This window comes from Mastigoproctus giganteus, chromosome 2 (genome assembly GCF_048544385.1).
Source record: "Mastigoproctus giganteus isolate SK-2022 chromosome 2, ASM4854438v1, whole genome shotgun sequence".
Taxonomy (NCBI): Eukaryota; Metazoa; Arthropoda; class Arachnida; order Uropygi; family Thelyphonidae; genus Mastigoproctus; species Mastigoproctus giganteus.
In genome coordinates this window covers 129,364,729-129,388,140 of record NC_143576.1, presented here as the reverse complement: position 1 = coordinate 129,388,140, position 23,412 = coordinate 129,364,729, and the positions used below count along the sequence as shown (strand labels likewise).

The following is a 23,412-nucleotide window of genomic DNA, read 5'->3' as shown; positions in this document are numbered from 1 at the left end:
TCTTCTGTTCATCATCATATTATTATTAATAATAATAATATGGATGAACAGAATCAAAACCAGATTAATTCATATTATTATTATTATTATTATTATTATTATTATAAAAAACTTTTTCTCCTTTATGGAATTTTTCCCCCCATGACAGGTACTGATACAAAGGGCAAGGGGTGGTTGGTTGTGTCCGGTTACTATTATTATTGTTATTATTACTATTGAGAAACACACTTACTATCCTCCTGGTATTCAGGATAGTGGCTTTCTGGAGTTCCATGTAAGTGTTCTCTGGGAGACCTGGAGGCTTATTGCTAATAGATTCGCCGCCTCCCCTAGCCAGGTGGGCAGAAGCAGCAGTGCACAGCACCCGCTTCTTGAATAGACCGGGGTTCGAGCCCGTGAGCCACCAAATACAGAGGATGCGGAAAGGTCAGGGAATGACCACCGCATATCCCCGGAGCAATGTGGCCTTAGTTGCTAATGCTCCTAAAAACCAAATAACAAACAAACAGCTAATAGATTCTTATGGAGGTTCTTTGGCACTACACCGGTGGTTGGCATGGTGATTGCAATGTTCATTACTTGTTCTATATGCCATATATCTTTGACTCCCTGTGTTAGGTCTGAGTACTTCCTGATTTTTTCCTTGTATGTTTTTTGGAGGTTGCTGGTTTTGGGCACTGCTCTCTTGATCAGGTAGGTAGCCATTTCCTTCTTGTCTATGAGGGTTATGTTTAATCTGTTATGCAGAATCATCTTGTCCATTATTATAGCACAATCCCAGTATAGTCTGAGAGTAGAGGTCTCAAGTATGGCCCGAGTCTTCAATTTGTAATATGAGAGAAAATAATTTTTGCTCCAGCTTCTGATATATTATCCTCACATGGTCATGAACAAGGGGACACCACACTCACACAGACAGGATAAACAAAGACAGAAGGATGGGAAAAGAAGACTCTCCATGGCAGATACTAAAGTCACCTCCATCAAGGCTACGTAGATAATATGGCTTCCAGCACTTGGCTCACAAAGGGAAGGCTTTTCCCTGAGACCGAAGGATTCATGCTCACCATCCAAGACCAGTAAATCAACACCAGGAAATACATTGTCAAGGACCCTGGAGTAACAGATGACACATGTTAACGATGCCACCTGCCCCAGAAACAATCCAGCACATCACCATAGGATGCAGGGTAATCATCCAGACAGAGTACACTCACAGACATGACCAGGTCGCCAGGATAATACTTCAGAAGCTAATACAAAAATGCCAACTGATCAAAGAAAGTTTACTGTATTACAAGTACAAGCCTCAGGCTGTACTACAGACCTCTACTCGCAGGCTATACTGAGACTGTGCCATAATAACAGACAAGACCATCCCACACAATAGACCAAGACATAACCCTCATCAACAAGAAGGAAATGGTTACCTACCTGGTCAACATAGCAGTGCCAGACACCAGTAACCTCCAGAAAACATATGTGGAAAAATCAGGAAGTTTAAGATATGTGGCATATGAAACAAGTAATGACATCCCTATTGCCATTTCAATCACCAGCATGGTGCCAAAGAGCCTTCTTGAGAACCTAGCATCAATAGGCATTCCAGAGAACACTTACATGGAACTCCAAAAAGCCATGACCCATGGATAGTAACGGAATTCCTCGACCAACAGTAATATTAATAATAATAAAAGTAACCAGACACAACCAACCACCCCATGCACTTGGTAACAGTATCCATCATGGGGCAAAAAAAAAAAAATCCCGTAAAGGAGAAAAAGTTTTAATAATAATAACTACCTTTTGTAATGAATTTCCTTAAGCCAATTTTACGAGGTTAGGTTTATGAGCTGAAAGTTTTATCAGCAAACAGCTGTTTGCTAAATTTTTTATTAATAAACAGTTAGTTGACAGTTTTTTTTTTTTTTTTTTATTTATTTTGGTTTTTAGGAGCATTAACAACTAGGGCCATATTGCTCCGGATATGCAGTGGTCATTCCCTGACCTTTCCGCATCCTCCGTATTTGGTGGTGACGGGCTTGAACCCTGGTCTAATCAAGAAGTGTGTGTTACGCACTGACTGCTGCTCCTTCCCACCTGGCTACGGAGGCGCCAATAGTTGACAGTAACATAAATATAAATAGGGAGTTGAGTTTCAATGAATTGAACTTATTAATTTAAAAAACAGTTCAATAGTTAAAAAGTATACTTTTAGGATGCAGCAGTGGTAATGTGATTCTTTAGTATACGTTCCAGGCTCTCGATAACTAAAATAAAACTGTGCATAATCATCCTTTGATTTATTGATAGTTTTTGCATTTATAAATTAAACTGATTCATACTGTAACCTTGATATGCTCATATTTCTTTTAATATAATAGCATCATTCAGTAATCATTTCTGATATATTGCTGTTAACTCTATAATTCCTTGTGAGACTTAGTCCACACTGTTCACTCATACAGCACGTTAATACTTGCTGTTTTATATATATATATATATATATTTATTTATTTATTTTATTTCTTATTCAGAAAAATAAAATGGAACTAGAATTACAGTCCTCAAAGGCAGAAGAAGATATGGAAATAAAATTATTCAGCTCAGGTGCTTGTGCAGATAAACAAAATAATAAGGTAAAAAAATGCAAACTGCATCTATATTATTAAATGTAGTACACCTGAGCCAAAATTTAAATTGCAATCATTTTATTATTTTTTTTTAAATTGTAATTGTGCAGATGTATAAATTTTATATGAAATTTGGCTGAAAAAGTTTAATTTATCATATGATTTAATTGTAATTTAACACTTTAAATCCAAATGTGATGACAGAATACAATTTTAAGTTCCAGACCATGCACATCAAGTAGGTAGGCTATAAAAATGACACCACTTATTTTTAATCTAACATAGTTTGGAATGCATCTCATTAGGTTTTCTCTGTTTGTGAGATTTAATATAGACATTTGGAAGATTTTCTGTGTCCAAAGCATTAAACACATCGAGAATGGTAATTTCAATATTTGGCAACAACATCAGAATATTAAACAATATCAGTTAAGGCTGTGTTGCAAAGACATGTTTTAGGTTATCAAGAGCATCCTAGAATGAGTGTTGTCTGGCTGAAACACTGAGATAGCATAGGGAGATTGTGTGAAAGCAGTGCATAACCAGGATTTTAAGTTTACAAGTATAAACCATGATTGCAGTATTAGTCTGGGTAAATCCAGTAAAATATAACTTTTTTTTTTTGCACTGCAGTAGAAAACAATTATTTTGTTGAATCAGGTTATAATTTTTTATTGATGGTGAAACTGCGAAAAGCATTTTTGTGTGGAGATCATAATTCACATTTATCACTATTGGCTGTAGTACAGTTTAAAAAGGCAGTTTCTTTGTGGCAGGCCTCATTATTGGCCAGCACTACAAATTTATTTACAAAGCCACAAAAATATCCCAAAGTCCCAACAAATTACTGTCCTATCACTCTGACTAGCTGTCTGTGCAAATTTCTGGAGAGAATTATGACTAGGCTCCTCTCTGGAGTTCATTACAGCTTCTGAAGGAACTGGTCTATTCTGCTATTTAATTAAACTGGAAATATCCATCCTGGATGCTTTCCTAAAACAAGAACATCTAGTCTCTGTTTTTTGATATAGAAAAAGCATGGAGATTTGGCATCTTAAAAGACTTTTATAATCTGTGTTAGAGGGTATGTACCCGTTTTTATTAAACTTTTTTAGCAATCGGCCTTACCAAGTTCATGTAGGAATCTCACTCTCTAATCCCTTTTGCCATTAGGAAGGGGTACTGCAAGGATCAGTATTAAGTGTGACCCTTTTTGCCATCAAAGTAAATTCCATCACAGAACTTCCTCCAACTGTAAACATCACGTATTTTCTCAGCTATGCACCATGAAGGTTATTAAAAGACAACTGCAACAAGCAGTATTGTCTTAATTCCTGGGCATCTGCTAGTAGATTTGGGCTCTCACTGCAGAAGACTGTACGTTTTTGTTGTAAGCATAATTTTCATATCCAAACCTGAATTGAGGCTTGGGCAAAGTGCTAGACACAAAATTCTTGGGACTCATATTTGATAAAAATTGACCTTTCTCGAACACATCTGTCAATTTTGTATGAAATGCACAAACTTCATGCTCTCTCTACATCTTGGCTACACTCTACACTCTCTTCTCTACAACTTTGTATTCTCTCTCCTCTACATCTTAGGGTATGGACCAATATACTCTACTATGCACTTGTACAATCGAAGCTGGACTACAGGTCCCAAGTATCAAACCAGAAAGGGTCCAGAAAGGCTGGACCCTTTCCATCATCAGGCTATCTGTATCACTACTGGAGCATTCAAAATGTCTCCTGTCCAGAAATTATATGTGGAAGCAAATGAACCACTGTTATCACTTTGACTTAAGCAGTTGTCTCTAAAGTATGCTTTAAAACTAAAATCCCTTCCAGACCATCCTACGTGGACATCCATTTTTGAGCCGCGTTGGGAAAATTTGTACAACACCCATCAGACTGCCAATGGTCCCTTCAGTATTCATTTCCAAGAGCTACTCAGAAAGCTTAACTCACAGTAAACAGTGTTTCCCATTAAGCAGTCTCTTCCATCCTGGATGCTCACATTCCATTTGTGACTTTTCCCTTAAGAACTGGGTAAAGTCATGTACTCCATCATCTGTCTACCTGCAGCTGTATTCAGCACTGAGCCAATCATTCCAACTTCTTGCCAGTTTACACTGATGGCTTGAAGTCGGAATCATATGTAGGATCTGCTGCTGTCTTTTCAGAAACCACTATATCAGAGCGGATTCTTCCTGAATCTGTCATATGCTCTGCAGAGCTGCATGCAATAAAGGTAGTTTTGGATCACATTAGAACTTGCCAATATCAATGGTTTATGATATATTCCTATTTCTTAAGTGTATTACAGGCTTTATTAACTTTGAAATATAATTTTCATCCTGTCCTGTCTCTGCTTAAGCAGAAGATGATCCTCTCTCCCCCTCTCTCTCAGCATAAATTTGATATCTGTTTTGCTGGATTCCTAGCCACATTGGGATTAGTGGAAAGGATTTGGCTTATTCGCAGCTAAATCAACAACTCCCACTAATAACACGGATCAACACTGGTCAACATTTGTTGACCAGTGTTGACCAAAAATACCCAATCTTGACTAATTTCATGCTGCTGAACACGAAAATGATTAAAATTTGTCAATTGGCTCTTGTTTTCGAATTACAGTTGGGGTCTCATATTAGAAGTCACGTTAGCTTCAAGAAAGCGTCCCTTAACTCAAGCCATAAAAAGGCTTACTTCTGTACTTTGGGCATACAAGTAGGTGACCAGGACAAGAAATGGACTCCACACATATGCTGCACTACCTGTTCATCAAAACGCAAAGTGCAGGTGAATCGAAAGAGAAGTTTTATGCCTTTCGCAGTGCCTATGATATGGAGGGAGACAACAAATCACATCACAGATCGTTACTTCTGTACGGTGCCTCCTATTAGAAAAGGAATGACAATGAAGAAAAAGTGGACAGTGACATACCAGGGGCATCAGTTCAAAGCGAAGAAGAATGGTTGCATGGTAGATTAGCATTAGCATTAGTAGAGGCATTTGATGCAAGAAAGCAAGCTTATGCAGCATCAGCCAAAAAAATTAAAGTAAAATAAATAGATAAAAAATAACCACTTCCACTTCACCCCTCTGTTCGTTCGAAATACCTGACCAGCCGAGCCTTAAACCTATTTAGGCTATCAACTTCCACGACAAGGGATGGAAGTCTGTTCCACCTACCAACTACCCGCTGGCTAAAGGCAAATTTCTGCACATCTATCCTACATCTGTCTTTCCTCAATTTGAATTTATGCCCTCTCAGGTGATTATTCTGAGCAAGAGGAAGATTCCCATCAGCATTGAGCATGCTCAAACCATTCAAGGCTTTGTACACCTCTATCAGATCACCTCGCTGGTGCCTAGTCTCCAGACACTGTAATTCGCAAAACTTAAGCCTTTCTTCGTAACAGCACCCCTTTGTTCCATTCACTAATCTTGTTGCCCTTCTCTGTACTCGTTCCAGCAGCTCTACATCCTTCTTGAAATGAGGCCTCCAGGCCTGTATACAGTACTCTAGGTGTGGACTGACCATTGCCTTATACAAGGGAATAATCACCTCCTTATCCCTGCTAGAAAAATTCCTATATATCATTGACAAAACCCCATGACCTGCCCTGGCAGCCTGTCTGCATTGCTCAGAAAACTTCATATCTGACTGCACAATTACTCCCAGGTCTTTTTCATTTTCTACCACCTTAAGTGTAGTACCACACAGTTGGTACATTTCTCTGGGGTTACTTCTACCCATATGCAGTACTTTGCATTTGTCAATGTTAAACTTAATTTGCCACCTCTCAGCCCATCTGCTCAACCTTTCCAGATCCTGTTGCAGCAGCATAGTGTCAGTAGTGTCCTTGACAACCCTGCCAACCTTCGTATCTTCTGCAAACTTGGACATTAAGCTTGATATACCATCATCAATATCATTTATAAATACAGAAAACAATAAAGGACCCAATACTGAACCCTGAGGGACTCCACTAATAACATCAGTCCACGATGAGCAGTGTCCATTGATTACCACTCTCTGTCTTCTCCCCCTCAACCACCCCGTTATCCATAGCAGCAATTTGCCTCCAATGCCACACTGCTCCAATTTGTGCAGCAGTCTTCCATGTGCAATAGTATCAAAAGCCTTTCTAAGATCCACGTATATAATATCGAAGTTATTCCCTGCATCCAGTTCTTTTGTGACTGCATCATAATATCCAATCAAATTGGTCAGGCAAGACTTCCCCTTAACAAAACCATGCTGTGTCTGAGCTATGACTGAAGTCTTGTCTAGATGATCCTGCAGTGCTTCTTTAACCAGTGCCTCCATTAATTTTACGGGTACAGAAGTTAAACTCACAGGTCTATAATTACTTGTGTCAGCCTTTGATCCTCCTTTGTGAATTGGGGTCACATTTGCACATCTCCAGTCCATGGGTACCTCACCTGAGTCCAAGGAAGCTCTCATAATTATGGCTAAGGGTTTGCTTACTTCCTTTGCTGCCTCCTTTAATATAACTGGAGAGATCCCATCCACACCAGGTGCCTTTCTTGTGTTTATCTTCAACAATTTCTCCTCCACTTTACTCTCAGTTATTACAAGATTCTCTAGCTTACTGCCAGAGTTGAATACACCTCTGGCATTCCCCTCGCTGAATAACTCCTCATGTGTGAATGTCGATGCAAAATATTCATTTAGTTTGTTAGCTACCTGAGCAGGATCATCAACAGTTGACCCATCGATATCAAGTGGACCAATCTGATTCATCCCCTTCCTTCTAGAGTTTACATAAGTAAAGAACTCTTTGCTGTTTTTCTTTGCATCCCTTGCCAAGGATTTCTCGTAATCTGCCTCCGCCTGCCTAACCTCCTTTGTAACTTGGTTACAGATCAACTTGTATCTATCATAGGGTTCTGTGTCATGTGTTAATTTGTATGTATCCCATGCATTTTTCTTCTCTGCCATATGCCTCATTAGTTCATCTGACATCCATTTAGGCCTAAACCTTGAACCATATTTCTTAGTTGGTATGTAAAGCCTAGTAGCTTCCAAGATAAATTCTTTGAATGCTTCCCATTTTGAATTTGCTGTTGGTAACATCATCAGTTGATCCCTCTGTATAGAATTTAAATACTGTCTCAGTCCATCGTAGTTGCCTTTACGAAAGCAATACCCCTTCCCCTTACCCCTAATGGTAGTTACCTCTTTGAGTAAATCCCACTTCAGAACACTGTGATCACTGCCACCTAGTGGTTCATTTATCTGCAGATTCTTAATGCATGAAGAATCACTACTGATAATCAAATCAAGAGTATTACTTCCTCTAGTTGCCTCCCGAACATGCTGATGTAGAAAACAATCATCCAATAAATCCACAAAAGCCTGGCTAGTGTGTGAGTGACCAGCCCCCAAATTCCAGTCAATATCTGGGAAATTAAAATCCCCCATAATAAGACTCTCTGATTTACTGGCCCACTCTATTTCTCTGTACAGTTTCTTATTATACTCATCAGAGTCATTAGGCCTATAGCACACTCCTACTCTCAATTTTGATCTCCCAGTGCTTATGTCACACCAAACTGACTCGACACTGCACTGTCCAGCGATGTCGACTGGCTTCACTTCCTTGGATTTTATGTATTTCTTAACTAATAGCAAACCCCTCCTCCCTTCCTATCCTGTCTATCCTTTCTGTAGACATTGTACTCCCCAAATTCCAGTTCTGCATTCCTTATATTTGTGTGACACGACGTCTCTGAAATCCCCACAATATCTGCCTTTGATGTTTTGAGCAATACCTCAAATTCATCAAATTTATTTACTAGACTCCTTGCATTGGTGTACATGCAAGTATACATGCACCTGCTCTTCCTCTTAGCCACCCTAACACAACCCATGTGTTTACTTGTACCCCAATGATTCCCAGCAGTCTCTGAAATATCCTGCATCTTATTTTCCAGGCTGCTGCTCATTCCAATAGAAGCAGTGCAAGAATCACTTTCTCCTCTGCCAGTGGCTGCTGTTAATCTATTAGTCCTTGTATCCCCCAATCTAGCAGTTTTCCGACCCACCTAACACTGCCTCGATAGCATCAGCAAACATTCTTGCACCCTTTCTATTTAAGTGTATCCCATCCCTGTAGAAGCAGTCTCTCCTGTTAACAAGTACAGACCAGGCTGAAAAAAATTCTACCCCTTGAGCCCTGCACAATCTTTCCAGGGCCGAATTGATCGACAGGGCTCTCATCATATACTCCCTCCTATCGTGTCTGGGCAGAATTGCAGACACTTTCAAATTCAATCCTAATTCACGGCTTTTTTTCATCAGTGACCTGTACTTGTTAAGTAATTCCGCCGGTCTCCTACTCTTAATATCATTAGTGCCAATGTGTACAACTATATCACCTTTTGTGCCCTTAAAAGATGATATCCGCTCTACAACGTCATCAACCTTTGCCCCTGGCAGACATACCCTGGTCCTGTTCCACCTCTCAATGTGTGGATTTTTTTTTTTTTTTTTTTTTGGCTGGTTCTGTGTAATCTTAATTTATTGCATCATTTGTCATGATTAATATTAATATCAATAAATCCATATTATCTCAGAAGCAAAAAAAAAAAAAAGTCAGTGATGAAATTTCACTCTAACAGCCCAGATTCAGAGATATTTTATTGGTTTCATGACTCAGTTGACATCACTTATAGGTTATATCACTTAATCTCATTTCTGGAAGCACTTTGATTCGAGGGAGAGCATACTGCAACCATCATTGTAGAAGCTCATAACTGATCGTTTATGCTTATGTATTTGTTTATTTCAAAATAGATTTTGTAATTTCACTTTCCTATTTACCTTAGAATTTATCAAAAAATGCTAGAATTGTATTTTTAAATTCCAGCTTGTTATAGACTTTTTGTTACTTTGTAATTTTTGCATTTCATGTACAGGAAATTTAAAAAAAAAATTACTGCTCTGATAAACTGTAACTTTGTCATTGTAATTCAGGCGCTTATCCACTATACATTAGTGGAAAAGTTCCTCATTTAATTGTATCATTTTATGGTGGTGATATTTTACTGAGACCTGAGCATAATTCTTAAACAGTTCAAATCTCCCCCTATATATAGTATATCTTTTATAATAAATTTTATGTGCAACTTATTCCTAACTTATATTTAAGAATAAGAATTAGGAATGAGAACAAAGGACTTCTTGTTTTTAGGAATGTTTTCTTTTGAGTTAAGATCTAATCTTTGATATTTGTTTTTAATTATTCTCTAAAAAATGTCATACTTCATAACATTTAAAGTAGTACACTGTAAATTGTGTTTAACCATATTTAATTGTTCACTAACATTTGGCAATAATTAATGTAATATTTAATAATTATTTTTTAGCATATTACTTTTTTTAAAATTAAAAAAAAAATTTTTTTTTACTTTTTTTTCCTGCAGTTATTTTAAATAAATACTTGTGAACTTAAACTAAAAAAAGCTTTCTTTATTAATATCCATGATTATTTTTTTATTATTATTTAGAATCTGACATTTCTCTTGCATAAAATATATGTTCATTATGTCAACATTCAGGAAATACAGACACAATTTCCCGATCAAGAACCAGTACTGGAACTAATTAATAGTCTGAAATATCAACTTGAGGAAGCACAAGAAATTAATAAACATTTTAAGGAACAGCTGAATAAAGAAAGCTTTCAAGTCAAAGAATTAAAATCCAAGGTAAACCCCACCTCCCATCCCTTTTTTTTCTTTTTTTTCCTTTTTTCTTTTTGTTTTGTTAATTTATTTTTATGTAGAATCAGGAAATTAATTGATTTTGATTTTTTTTATTCCTACTCTTTTGTATATTCAAGAAGTTGGAAAAATATGATCCTGTAATTCATATCCATTAATATTATCCTCCTTATGAAAAATTAACTTTTCCAACACAATTCAAATTCTAAGAAGTAGGTAATTTCAAGATAATTTCAATTTTTGATTTTTATTGAAATTCTTTATGGCAAACATTCATCCAAATTTGCCTTTAAAAAAGGGCAAATTAAGATGAATGTTCACCAACATGCAAGTAGGAAAATTAGTATATTTACTTTAAAATATACTCCAAAAACATATTTATCCTTCTGTGTGACCACTGTGGTGCTGTTATGTGTAGAAAAATTCTTATGACTACAGCAATATTTTGGGAACCCATGTTGTTGATATCATCATCCAAGTTAAATTTATGGCATTTCATCTTGCATTTAAGTTCTAAAACACTTTGAAGTTGAAACTCTCTGTAAAGAGACCATAGGGCTTGTTTTTGTTGGTTTTGTGCAAACTGGTTAGAAAAACATAAACAAGAGGACACAAATAAAATATTTTCTGAAGCAAAAGCTGAGCTTATCTTGTATATATATCTTGTATTATTCATTTGGAATGGCATGAGATAAACTCACTAAACCATAAAAGCTTTAAAAATTTTAAGAATAATAATCCCTAATGCCTCTGTACAGTCATGATAGTAAATATCTTTTCATGCAAAAGTTTTAAATATAATGTTATTGAGTTTGCCCATAGAGAAAGTTTAACAGTAAACTTTTATCATCGTTATAAAATGAAAGATGTTTATTTAGTGAAGTAATTGATGTGTTTAATTGTGTTTAATTGCAGTTAGAAATACAGGAGGAAAAATTGAAGGAGTTACAACAGAAGCTTGAAGCAAAAGATATGTCTTCTAGAAAGTATGAAGAAATTTTCTAAAAAAATAAGGCCTTTTATATATATATATACATTGAAATTAACAGTTATTAAGTTTAAACTAAACTGCCTCTTTCAAACTAAAAACATCATCATAGCTGTAATGTGTTTAACAGAAATGAGTATTCGTGAATATCCATTCTGATTTGTTATAATGGGCCTTGATGAAGTTGCTGAAAGATTTCTGTATTGTAAAGGATGAATTGATCATATTGATTTAATAATTTTGGTGATAATAATTATAGAATTAGTTTTTATTTGTATTTTGCTTAATTTAGCTGATTATCATTCCAAACTATTAGATTACAAAACTGTTTTGCCTTAAGACAAATTATTATTTCAAATAATTTTCTTTAATAATATAATTTTAAGTATTTTTCACCAACCGTATGTTGAAATGACAAAATAAAACGAAAGCCAAAATTTTGATAACTTTATAATTAAGCTTACAATAAATTACTATTTACAGTGGATATAAAACAAGTAGAATATCATAAAATACAATAAAATATACCAGGTTAAAAGCGATAAAATATCTGAAGCTTTCGAAGGCGGAGCCTTCGAAAGCTTCAGATATTTTATCTTTACAGTGTCTGTAAAGATATTTTATCTTTACAGACACTTTATTTTATCACAGATATTTTATCTTTACAGTGTCTATAAAGATATTTTATCTTTACAGTCTTTAAATATCTATACAGATATTTTATCTTTATTTTATCTTCAGATATTTTACTTTACAGTGCAACTTAAATACCCGCAGGTTCACGGCACATGTCACATGATTCGATGGCATGTGCGCTGTTCTCGTGCGTGTCAGAACCGGAAGTGGCTCGGGAGCACGTCAGGTGAAATCATTCATCCCCTCTACGGATCACTGCCTCAAAGAGGGGATGAATACGCATACCCCTGTCTATATTAATATTGTTCTCAACGGAACTAATCTGCAAGCTCTCGAGCCACTTGCGGTCCCAAAACCTATGCGCCCGATCAATGATAACTGCTTCGTCCGGGGAGATATGGTGCTTCTTCTCCCAAAAGTGTTCAGCCACGTCAGATTTTCCGTAGTCCGCATTCCTTATCGCCTTTGTGTGCTCCCCCAGACGATCCTTGAGACGCCGCTTTGTTTCCCCCCCACATAGCATTCCCAACAATCCGGACACTTAATGCTATAGACGACCCCACTTGTATTTTCGTTTGAAATGGGGTCTTTCACCTGTGACACGACTGTGTGCAGCTTCCGACCTGGAAGCTGCACACAGCTCATCTGGTAGTTTCGTAATCCCCGAGCTATACGTTCGGTTAAACTCGGATAATAGGGAATGTATGCTGTGGGTATCAGCGTAAAAGACTCACCCCTCCTCTGTTCTCCTCTAATATATTTCTCTGTGATCCTCTGGGGGTAGCCACACTTCAGGAGATCCGCCGTGACACGCTCATACTCTTTCTTTCTATCTATCTATCCTCGGAGGTGCTACAATGTGACTTTTCCCTGTCTGTTAGTGCTCTAATCATACTATTCTTGTGATGGTTGGCCTGAGCTGAATTATAATGCAAATATTGGCCTTTCAACATGGGCTTTCTATAAACTTTGGTCTTTAGACATGGGCCCTCTCTGTAGACCAACACATCCAAGAACGGCAAAACCCCTCCTTCTTCTACCTTGGAGGTAGAAGAAGGAAGATCTTCGCGTTTGTACAATTCACCTCGGAGGTAGAAGGAGGGGTTTTGCCATTCTTGAATGTGTTGGTCTACAGAGAAGGCCTGTGTCTAAAGACCAAAGTTTATAGAAAACCCATGTGTAAAGGCCAATATTCACATTATAATTCAGCTCAGGCCAACCATCACAAGAATAGTGTGATTAGAGCACTAACAGACAGGGCAAAGTCACATTGTAGCACCTCCGAGAATAGATAGATAGAAAGAAAGAGTATGAGCGTGTCACGGCGGATCTCCTGAAGTGTAGCTACCCCCAGAGGATCACAGAGAAATATATTAGAGGAGAACAGAGGAGGGGTGAGTCTTTTACGCTGATACCCACTGCATACATTCCCTATTATCCGAGTTTAACCGAACGTATAGCTCGGGTATTACGAAACTACCAGATTTGCTGTGTGCAGCTTCCAGGTCGGAAGCTGCACACAGTTGTGTCACAGGTGAAAGACTCCATTTCAAACGAAAATACAAGTGGAGTCGTCTACAGCATTAAGTGCCTGGATTGTGGGGAATGCTATGTGGGGGGAAACAAAGCAGTGTCTCAAGGATCGTCTGGGGGAGCACACAAAGGCAATAAGGAATGCGAACTACGGAAAATCCGCCATGGCCGAACACTTTTGGGAGAAGCAGCACCATATCTCCCTGGACGAAGCAGTTATCATTGATCGGGTGCATAGGTTTTGGGACCACAAGTGGCTCGAGAGCTTGCAGATTAGTTCCGTTGAGAACAATATTAATAGAGACAGGGATATGTGTATTCATCCCCTCTTTGAGGCAGTGATCCTTAGAGGGGATGAACGATTCCATCTGACGTGCTCCCGTGAACCTGCGGGTATTTAAAGTTGCACTGTAAAGTAAAAAAGCGTACTGTTGAGAAAGAAGGTGAAGCCTTCGAAAGCTTCAGATTTTTTATCGCTTTTAACCTTATATATTTTATTGTATTTTATGATATTTTATTTGTTTTATATCCACTGTAAATAGTAATTTATTGTAAGCTTAATTATAAAGTTATCAAAATTTTGGCTTTCATTTTATTTTGTCATTTCAACATACAGTTGGTGAAAAATACTTAAAATTATATTATGAACATACCCAACCCTAGAGGCCTATTTGGAGAATTTTATTTAATGATTCTAATATTCCTTATTGAATAATCTGCACATTAGTTATATAAAAAAAATTGTGTGTGTCTGTGTATACACTCAGTTGGCTTTGCATTAGCAATGCCCCTCTTGGGGCACTTTTTGGCCCATAATACAGCCTATATACATCTTGAAATGGACTCCACAGGGTGTTGTAGGGTGTTTAGTATTAGCAATGGCCACGTGATGCAAGGAAGCCTATGGCTTATGCTGCAACAGTCAAAAATATATATATATATTAAAAAAATAAGAAGAAGAAGAAGAAGAAGAAAATTTTAAAAAAATAATAAAATAAAAGGAAATAGACAACCAATGCATTTCCTTCCTCCGATAGGTAATTATCCAGTTGACCTTCGAATTTCCCCAAACTGTCAGCCTCTACCGCCCAGGTAACTTATTCCAGTAATTTATAACTCGCTGGCTAAAATAAAACTTCCTGCAATCCAGTCTAAATATTTCCCCCCATAACTTGAATTTATGGCCCCTAGTTCTAGAATCATTTATAACCACAAAAATTTTGTCCTCATTCATTTTACTTATGCCTCTCAGAGTCTTAACCACTTCAGTCAAGTCTCTTCTAAGGTGCCTAGTTTTTTCCAAGCTCTGCAAACCACATATTCGAAATCTGTCCTCGTATGGAAGCCCTTTTGCCGATCTCACCAGGCAAGTTATCCATCTTTGGATCCTTTCAAGAAGCACAATGTCTTTCTTTAGGTGCGGTCTCCATAGTTGAACACAGTACTCCAAGTGTGGTCTGACAATAGCCATATATAATGTAGATAAGGACGTCATAATCATCATTATGACGTCCTTATCTCTACTAGCAAATGTTTATTCGTTCATAGTTTGGATTTTATTCCTGTTGTTCAACTGTATTCCGTTGTTAATTGTTTGTTTCCATCCTTTAAGAATTTTATTGATGTAGATATTAAATAAATTTGGTGATAGTCCACATCCTTGTTTGACTCCTTTATTGGTGTTAATTGGGTCTGATAGTTGGCCATTAGAATATTTTATTCAAACTTTTGAGTTTTTATATAGGCTTTGGATCGCTTTCCGGAGTTGGGTTGGGATATTTTCTTCACGTAGAATCTGCCAAAGTTTTTTCCGGTTTACATTGTCATATGCTTTTTCATAATCAATAAACAGCAGAAATCTTGGTAGATTGAATTCTCTTCTTTTCTCCAAAATATTTGGCATCTATTGTGCTTCTACCTTTTCTGAACCCACATTGTTCTTCTTCTAAGAATCGTTCATTGTATTAAGTTTATTCTTTAGTATATTAGAGTATAGCTTTGCAGCATTTGACAGCAGTGTTATCCCTCTGTAGTTGTTAGGGTTATTTCTGGAGCCTTTTTTTGATTACTATTCCTGTTTCCCAGTCTTTGAGTATCTGTTGCTTATACCATATGATGTTAAATAATTTTAGTAGTGCGTTTTTTAGTAAGGTACCCCCATATTTAAATAGTTCTGCATTCAAATTGTCTATGCCTGGGCTTTTTCTGTTTTTTGATTTTTGTAATATTAACTCTAGTTCTTCCATTGTTATATTTTCTTCATCTTTGGTTACCACAGATTCATCTTCCAATTCCTTAGTGCCTGGGTTATACCATAGTTTGGAATAGTGTAGCTTCCATTCTGCTTGGGAGAAGGAGTTGGTTTTTATTTGATCATTTGTGTCTAGTTGTAATTTCTTAAAAAATTTAAAACCTCTTCTCTGTGGGCCTGTGATATCATGTTCTAAAGATTTAACAAATTTATCCCAGTCATCTCGTTGGATTCTTCTGGTTAGTTTTCTGACTTCTGCTCTGCTCTTCTGCTCATCTGGACGTTAAGTAAGTAATAAAAATTATTTTGAATTAGAGAGAGAGAATGGATTTTAAAAAAAATTAAGGGAAGAAGCTTTGCTTTTTCTACATGTTTGTTATGCTATTAAAAAGAGCTTATAGGAGCAAAGAGGAGAATGCACAATTAGTTATTTTCTAGGACTGTGCATGTTTCTTGATAATTTACCAGGAAGCATGTATGTAAAACCATTAAATGGAGAAGGTGCTCTTCTCTGTATCACAGAAATATAGAATGTTCTCTCAATCATCTTGCAATGAATGCTACATGTGCATGCATTCATAGTGAGGTGGTTGAGAGAACCCATGAAAGGAAGGAAGGTAAAAGTAAATAATACAGTGGTGCAGTTTTTCTGGATTTTGTTAATTTGATTCATATGTGAGAATTTAATCAATTTTATTAAAGAATTCCGCCAGTAGTTGCAAACGGTCTTGGTTCAGAGCTCGCAAGCACAGTAGAAGAAGATTGTGTTGCAAATGTAAATACAAATTATATATCCAAAAACATAAAAATAATTCCAGCAGAAGTTTCAAAGTTGAGTAGGTTTTCTTTGTGAATTTTAATGTTCTGCTTTTGTTGCATTATTTGTCTTGCTTATATTGAAGAAAAACATCAATGCTCAAGTAGAAAATGCCATAATGAACACAAGCTGCAATTAATTTAAAAAAACATTAAATTATTAAACCTATTATATGAGAATAAAAGTTACAATGTCAGGATTTCAAATTTGACCCAGGATTTTGATCATGCATATCTGTAAATAATTCTTACTTATTTCATATTGAAGACTCTTCTAAATGTATCCTTCCTCTACATATACACTGTTGTCCCATTGATGTGGGAATGCTAGTATCTCTGCAATATAGAATAAAAAATTGGAAAGCTTTTTTTTTTTTTTTTAGTGTAGGTGGGTTGCATTATAAAAAAAAAGAAAGTTCAGAAACACTGGTGTAAGAATTTGCCATCCCAGAGTGTTATGTGTTGCAGTAGTCCTCACTTGGAGCCAAGTGTCATTGTAAAGAAAAGAATGATCCCTTTTTTTTTTTTTATTGTGAAACTGCACTTGAACAAACCTGCATAAGGTACCCCATCAGAGTTCCAGAAAAATAAAATCATGGCTTGCACAGAATCTTTTTGGCAGTTTAAATTTTTATGATACCATTCTGTGCTTGGCTTCTTGCTCTCAGGTATCTGATGATGTGATATTTCTTACATATTAAAATCTGGCGACGAACTCTGTTCCCTTCTGTTCTGCAACGTCCAAAATGCTTAGAGGTAACCTCGAATCACGTACTTTCTGATTGAATTTCAAATCTTTAGCACTCATGTTTTGCCAATTTTTTTGAGAGAGAAGGTGCTAATGAATGGCTGTCACCATATTGCTAAAACTGAAGCTCACCTCTCGTGAGATTTCATACATAGAAATGCACTGGTTGTCCAAGGCGCCTCCATAGCCAGGTGGGCAGGAGCAGCAGTGTATAGCACACACTTCTTGATTAGACCGGAGTTCGAGCCCATGACCACCAAATACGGAGGATGCGGATGGGTCAGGGAATGACCACCGCATATCCAAGGAGCAATATGGCCTTAGTTGCTAATGCTCCTAAAAACCAGATAACAACAACAACTGGTTGTCCAGAACAAGCTTCTTAACATAGTCAATATTCACCTGACTGTTGCTTGTGGCATTCACCATGAGGAGGAGAGATTACTTACTCTCTCATGGCTATGTGCCATAAAATCCTAACACAACCAACCAACTCTCTCATGGTTGCTCTTGAAGACTATATGCTGCTCATACATTTGAGGTTTTGATAGTGTATTATTTTTGAACAGTACTGCAAGTCTTGGTAAAAATCAAAAAATCAGCAAGGTTTGAGCCATCAGTTTCATTGAGATTAGCCATCAGTTTCATTGAGACGGCATGGGAATGTCCTTTACCTTCCACTGAATCACCCTTTCTGGTATAAATAGAGATTTCATGAGTATATCCCTTAGGAAAACATAATTTATAAAATTTGATCCCATATTTATGAGATTTGTTAGGGATATACTGGCAAAAGAGTAGCTCTCCACGCCAAGTGATCAAACTTTCATCAGTTACCAAGTTTTTTCCTGGCTTTAACACACTGAAAATTCCTATTGGCTTTATCTAATAAAATTCTGATTTTGTTGAGATGGTCTTGTCCATTGGCAGTGTCATTGTCAGAGAAATGCCAATATTTCAGCAGATCTAGTAAACAATCTCTACCCATAGATTTCCTAATGAGATTATTTGAGTATAAATCTTTTTTTGACCAGTATAATTTTATATCTGAGACATAAACAATTCCCGTTATCAATAATATTCCAAGAAATTTTTCCATTTCTGGTTCAGTGATTGGTCTCTAATCAGCTTTCTTCTTTTTGGGTGTTTGTATATTACTAGCTGCTGATGACAAACAGTACTGTGCATATCTGTTGGTTTCAGTCACCATCATCTGAAGAATATCATTGGTTAGAAACAGTTTGTATATGTGGTAAGGTTGGTTCAAATCAACATCAACAAGGATTTCAGCATCTTTATTATATTCATTAATTGAAATTTTAGTTTTTCCTACCTCTTGCCAAATAACATTTTCAGACTTAGATGCATTGGAGATTACTTGAGATTTGGGTCATTTTCATCACTTTCATCAGATACTTCTGAGGTTTGGATCTTATTGTCACCATCACTGTAATTGGAATGTATGTCTAAATCATCTAATTCTGACCCAATCATCTAAATCATCTAATTCTGATTCATCACTAAAGAAATATTGTGGCTTCTCTTTTGTCCGCAAGTCCAACTCTGTTCTCAATGTCCCTGGATGATTTTCATCGTGTTTTCGGGCACCTTTTTCTTTCAAAAGAGGTACATCTGAATCATCACTATCACTTATATTCATAAAACATTCTTTGTCTTTAGCTCATTTTTCATAAAAAGAGGAGGGGTTCATTTCAAAAGATTTTAGAAATAGGTGTCTATAAACACGATAAACAAAAATTCGAAATATCTAAAGAGTTTACCTCAATCTCTAGATTATAGTGATAAACGAAATGTTCTCCACACGTATTTTAAATAAAGTCAATATGAAGGCAATAACTATTGTCAGTCTCACAGAGTACGAACAAATTGGAAAACAATGCTTGTTGCGGTACCAGGAAGTAATTCGAGCATGCACATTGGCGCTTATCCCTGTTCATTGACAATAATTAGTGCCACAGGGCGGGGCAAACCACTGGTGGGTCGCTATCAAATTTTCACAAAAAACAAATGACAACCTGTTTTTCTTGTACATACTGTGTTATTTGTCACTTAAATGAACCGAATTTTGAAAAAAAACACAGTCATCATTTGGGAAATAAAAGTTGAGTCTGTCTGTCTCTTAGGCTTCATGTTAAATAAATGCCCCAGCGGGAACATGTTAAATTTGCTTTGAGTTGTGGTTATGCAATTTATTAAGGTTCACAGAAATCACAGTTTTTAGTTCCATGAATAATTTTCTAAAATCAAATAAAATGTTTTGTGATATCCTTAGCATAAACTTGCTAGGATACATATGCTACATAAGTTTTGCTTTCTTTCATTGTACAATCATTTTAATGATAATGCTAATACCACACAACTGCACCCTTCCATTACCAAGATACCTTCCATTAGCAATATTTTAGCATATTGTGATATCTCATTTTGCAACAATGTTAGTGTCAATGTGAATTTTTCTCTTCTTTGTTTACATGACCATCTCCATTCAAGATCTACCATTAAGGGCCTTCATTATATAGTGGGTTCTTTTTCAATCACAGTTGCAGTTAGCCAGTCTCAGGTGGAGAAAGTAGGACTCTGCCCATAAGTTATTTTGGTTTTTTCAGCTCACACAATATGCAACTCAGTAAGTGAAAGCACCCATACACACTTGAGTTTAAATCCTCTCAGAGATCAGAGAAAGCCTTTTCAGTTAGGGCAGTAGAAGCAAATTGAGGGCTTCTGATAACATTTCAGCCGTAATTGTCATGTTAACCAAAACTGTTGTGTAAAGGTTGCAAAAGCTCATTTTGGAATATTTTGAGAGCACCTATCAAATATTACTTAGCTTTGCCTTAACTATTAATAAATATATTTTGTTTATATTTCTATTTGTGATGCTAGTCATTAATGTAACATACCATCACAAAAAAGAGTTAGATATGTGAAATTCCTAGGTGATGCACTTTCTTTGAACACCAGTGTATAATATAAATTTACATATTATTGTTATATATAGTAATAGTCTTTGTCTCCCATATTATAGGTCTGGAAATCCACATCTATAAAGCCTCTCTAAACAGCAATAACATATACAAAAAATGAAGTTGTCAACACCCATTCTACACCCGAAAGCTTTGACCTGAATGTTGTGTGCATTTCATAATCTTCCTTACTACCTAACTTCCATTTCTGAGATTATATTTGCCACTAGCCATTCTTTCAGAGCTCCTTATGAATGAACTATATGCAAATTTAAAAATAATGAAATAAATTAAAAGGCTGTCTGTATCATAATAAAAAATTAACTGTGCTGAAATCTATAAATTAAAAGCTGATAAGAAATCTAAGCTTTATATTTTAAAATGTGGATGTCAGTTAAAGATTAGAAAAATACTTTAGAATATAAGTGTAGTTTATTTTATTTACTTTTTTTTTTTTTTTTTTGTGTCTAAATTTCAGAATAGAAAGTCCTGACTTTGTAAGAAAAGATGAACTGCTGCACCAGTTAAATGTGAGTTATAACCATTTGAGCATTATAAATTTTAAACATACGATTTTTGGTTATAAATTTGAATATCATTTTTTTCCTCTTGAAATCATGGGATTGCTACCATATTTAAAGTACTGTAGTAGCAATCCCATGATTTGTTGCTCTTACTACAAAGTGTTTTTATATGTACTTTATGCTTTTATTATGTGTTGTGTATGTGAACATATATTGAGTTTCTCAGCTCAACTCCTGCATAGTTCATTTAAAGGTGCTCTTTATTCCAAATAGCAACTTCCTGCAGCTACAGACCTTATTTTATCTTCTTACAGCTGTTCCTGATTGATCCTGTAGCAGCAATCACCATGGCCAAACACCAAGGTTGACTAAATGAGGAGAAACATGAAAACAATAGGGCTGGAAAATTCCCTCCTAGAGACCAGTGCCTCAATTTTAAAACAAATAATAGAATGGTCTTGTTTTCATTCAAACTTGATAAACCTAAAAATCAGCTGCCTTTACTTGATGTGATATTAGATGACGTGCCAAATTGTTTGTTAGCCTGAATTTCCTTTACTTGCACCAAGTAAAGAAAAACATTGATGGGGTTGATCAGTGCAATTTCTCCTTATAATTCAAGACCTAATAAGAGAAACAGGATTCTATATTATTTTTAACCATAAAAGCTTAAGATGCCGAAGTTCATGACAAAAAATATGCATTTAGTCAAAGCTTAATAAAGAGACAGAGCACTCACCTCAATTATCTGTTGTGGTTATATGGATCATAAAACGGTAAGGAAAGTGTGGTTTAAAAAGAGTAATTGAAAAAACTTAGCCTAGAGGAGGAAGGGTGCACCATATCATCCTCTAGTTGTCTGAAATTAAATTAAAAAAGGATTAAAGCCAATAGTTGAGAACAACGGACTTTCGATAGGTTCATCTTCAGTTGGTGATAAAAAGAAGAGCAAAAGGGTTGCTGCAGATCTTAAGTACCCAAAACGTACCCACATTTAAGTACCCACGTTTTCCTTACCACAATTTTTAAATACCATTTTTAGTTTAACCAATGATTTCTCACACTACTGTTTTATGATCCATATAACCACAACGGATTGAGATGAGTTCCGTCTCTTTATTAAGCTTTGACTAAATGCATATTTCATATTTTTAATTAACATTTTGAGGGATCTTAATTTCTGTGACTAATATTTATATTTGAAAGGGGCTCCACTTCAAAATGTGATCAACTACCAGAGAAAACTGGGTGTGTACAAAATGTGCAGTGTAACTTGCTATTTCATTTAACACATAAGTGGTAATCAATAAAGAGAACAATGCTTAAATATGCATTATGTTTATGGAGTTTTATGAAATCACTTTGAATAAAAGAAATTCTTTTTACATTTCATTTTATGAAAAGTGCAAAACACTTCTACAAATACCAAATTGAACACAAAAAAAAAAAATAATAATAATTAAAAATAAAATTTCTGTCCTTCCTCAGCATAAGTACAAGGGTATTCTAAAAATATAGTTACATCATACTTCATGTGAAAAAGCATGTTTTGCAGGTGGATTTGACCATGTAAAGGGAGCATGATTTCCTATTCAAAAAAAGTTTTGGATAGGATATTGAGAAAGCAAAACTGATTTTTGCTATGAACTGCTTTGAATAGTAATTAACCTTATAGAAATAGCAAATCCAGCCTTCCTTGGAATATCATATCTGGATTTGTGTCCTAATAACCACTCTAAAAATACTTTCTCTCTCTCTCTCTCTCTCTCTCTCTCTCTCTGTCATCTTTTACTGCCTTACTCACTCCTTATCACAAATTTCACTTTCTTCTGCATGCCTTTTCTGCAAATTATGTTTCTTTACATATTGTTGTACTGAACAAGTACCTATAACTCCCTCACTTTCTCTTAAATTAATTAGAACATGTATGTTAGTCAACAAAAATTTATTGTTAAACAATTGCCAAACCAGTTTTTCATCTTCATTTATTCTTTCTACTTCTGTTCTCTAAAACAACTTCCTTCATGTATCTTCTCTGAAAATTGCAAGTCTTTCAAAATTCACTTCGAAATAAAGTTTTTTTTTTCCATAGATATTGAATACATTGAATGTTTTAATGTGTATCTATGGCTTCAGGAAATAATGAATGCAAGTAACTAAAGGTTTCTTCTTAACTCTTAATTCATTATGGTTTATGGACCTATAGCACTAAGAGTAGTATAGATTCATAAACCTTTAAAGATCAGGGTTATCATTTAAAAAAAACAACAGAAATGAGAAATTTTAGGATATTTGTTGAGAGCTGATTCATTTTTACAGACATTTTACTCTATAGGAGAAAATAATGGTTTAGACTTATCATGATATAAGATCTCAAGAATTACTTATTGAAAAATACACATTCTAAGCTGTTAGTGGGTAGTATTAGTCTATCTAAACTTCAAATGAATAGCCTTCATTGTTCAAAGTGTACTATAGAATTATTGAATCTATTTTGTTCTCTTTCAATTTTTGTTATTATAATGAGTACTCTCTATAT

At 35.7% G+C, this 23,412-nt stretch overlaps 1 protein-coding gene across 1 annotated transcript in view; it reads left to right on the top strand.

Moving 5' to 3' along the window:
- The window catches only part of LOC150089562 (uncharacterized), a 206,655-nt gene that overhangs the window by 154,328 nt on the left and 28,915 nt on the right, over positions 1 to 23,412 (top strand). The window contains exons 13-16 of the mRNA XM_090390032.1: positions 2,538 to 2,639; positions 10,229 to 10,378; positions 11,309 to 11,379; positions 20,828 to 20,879. Coding sequence (XP_090246158.1) covers positions 2,538 to 2,639; positions 10,229 to 10,378; positions 11,309 to 11,379; positions 20,828 to 20,879 — 375 coding nt within the window. The remainder of the gene's footprint in view (positions 1 to 2,537; positions 2,640 to 10,228; positions 10,379 to 11,308; positions 11,380 to 20,827; positions 20,880 to 23,412) is intronic.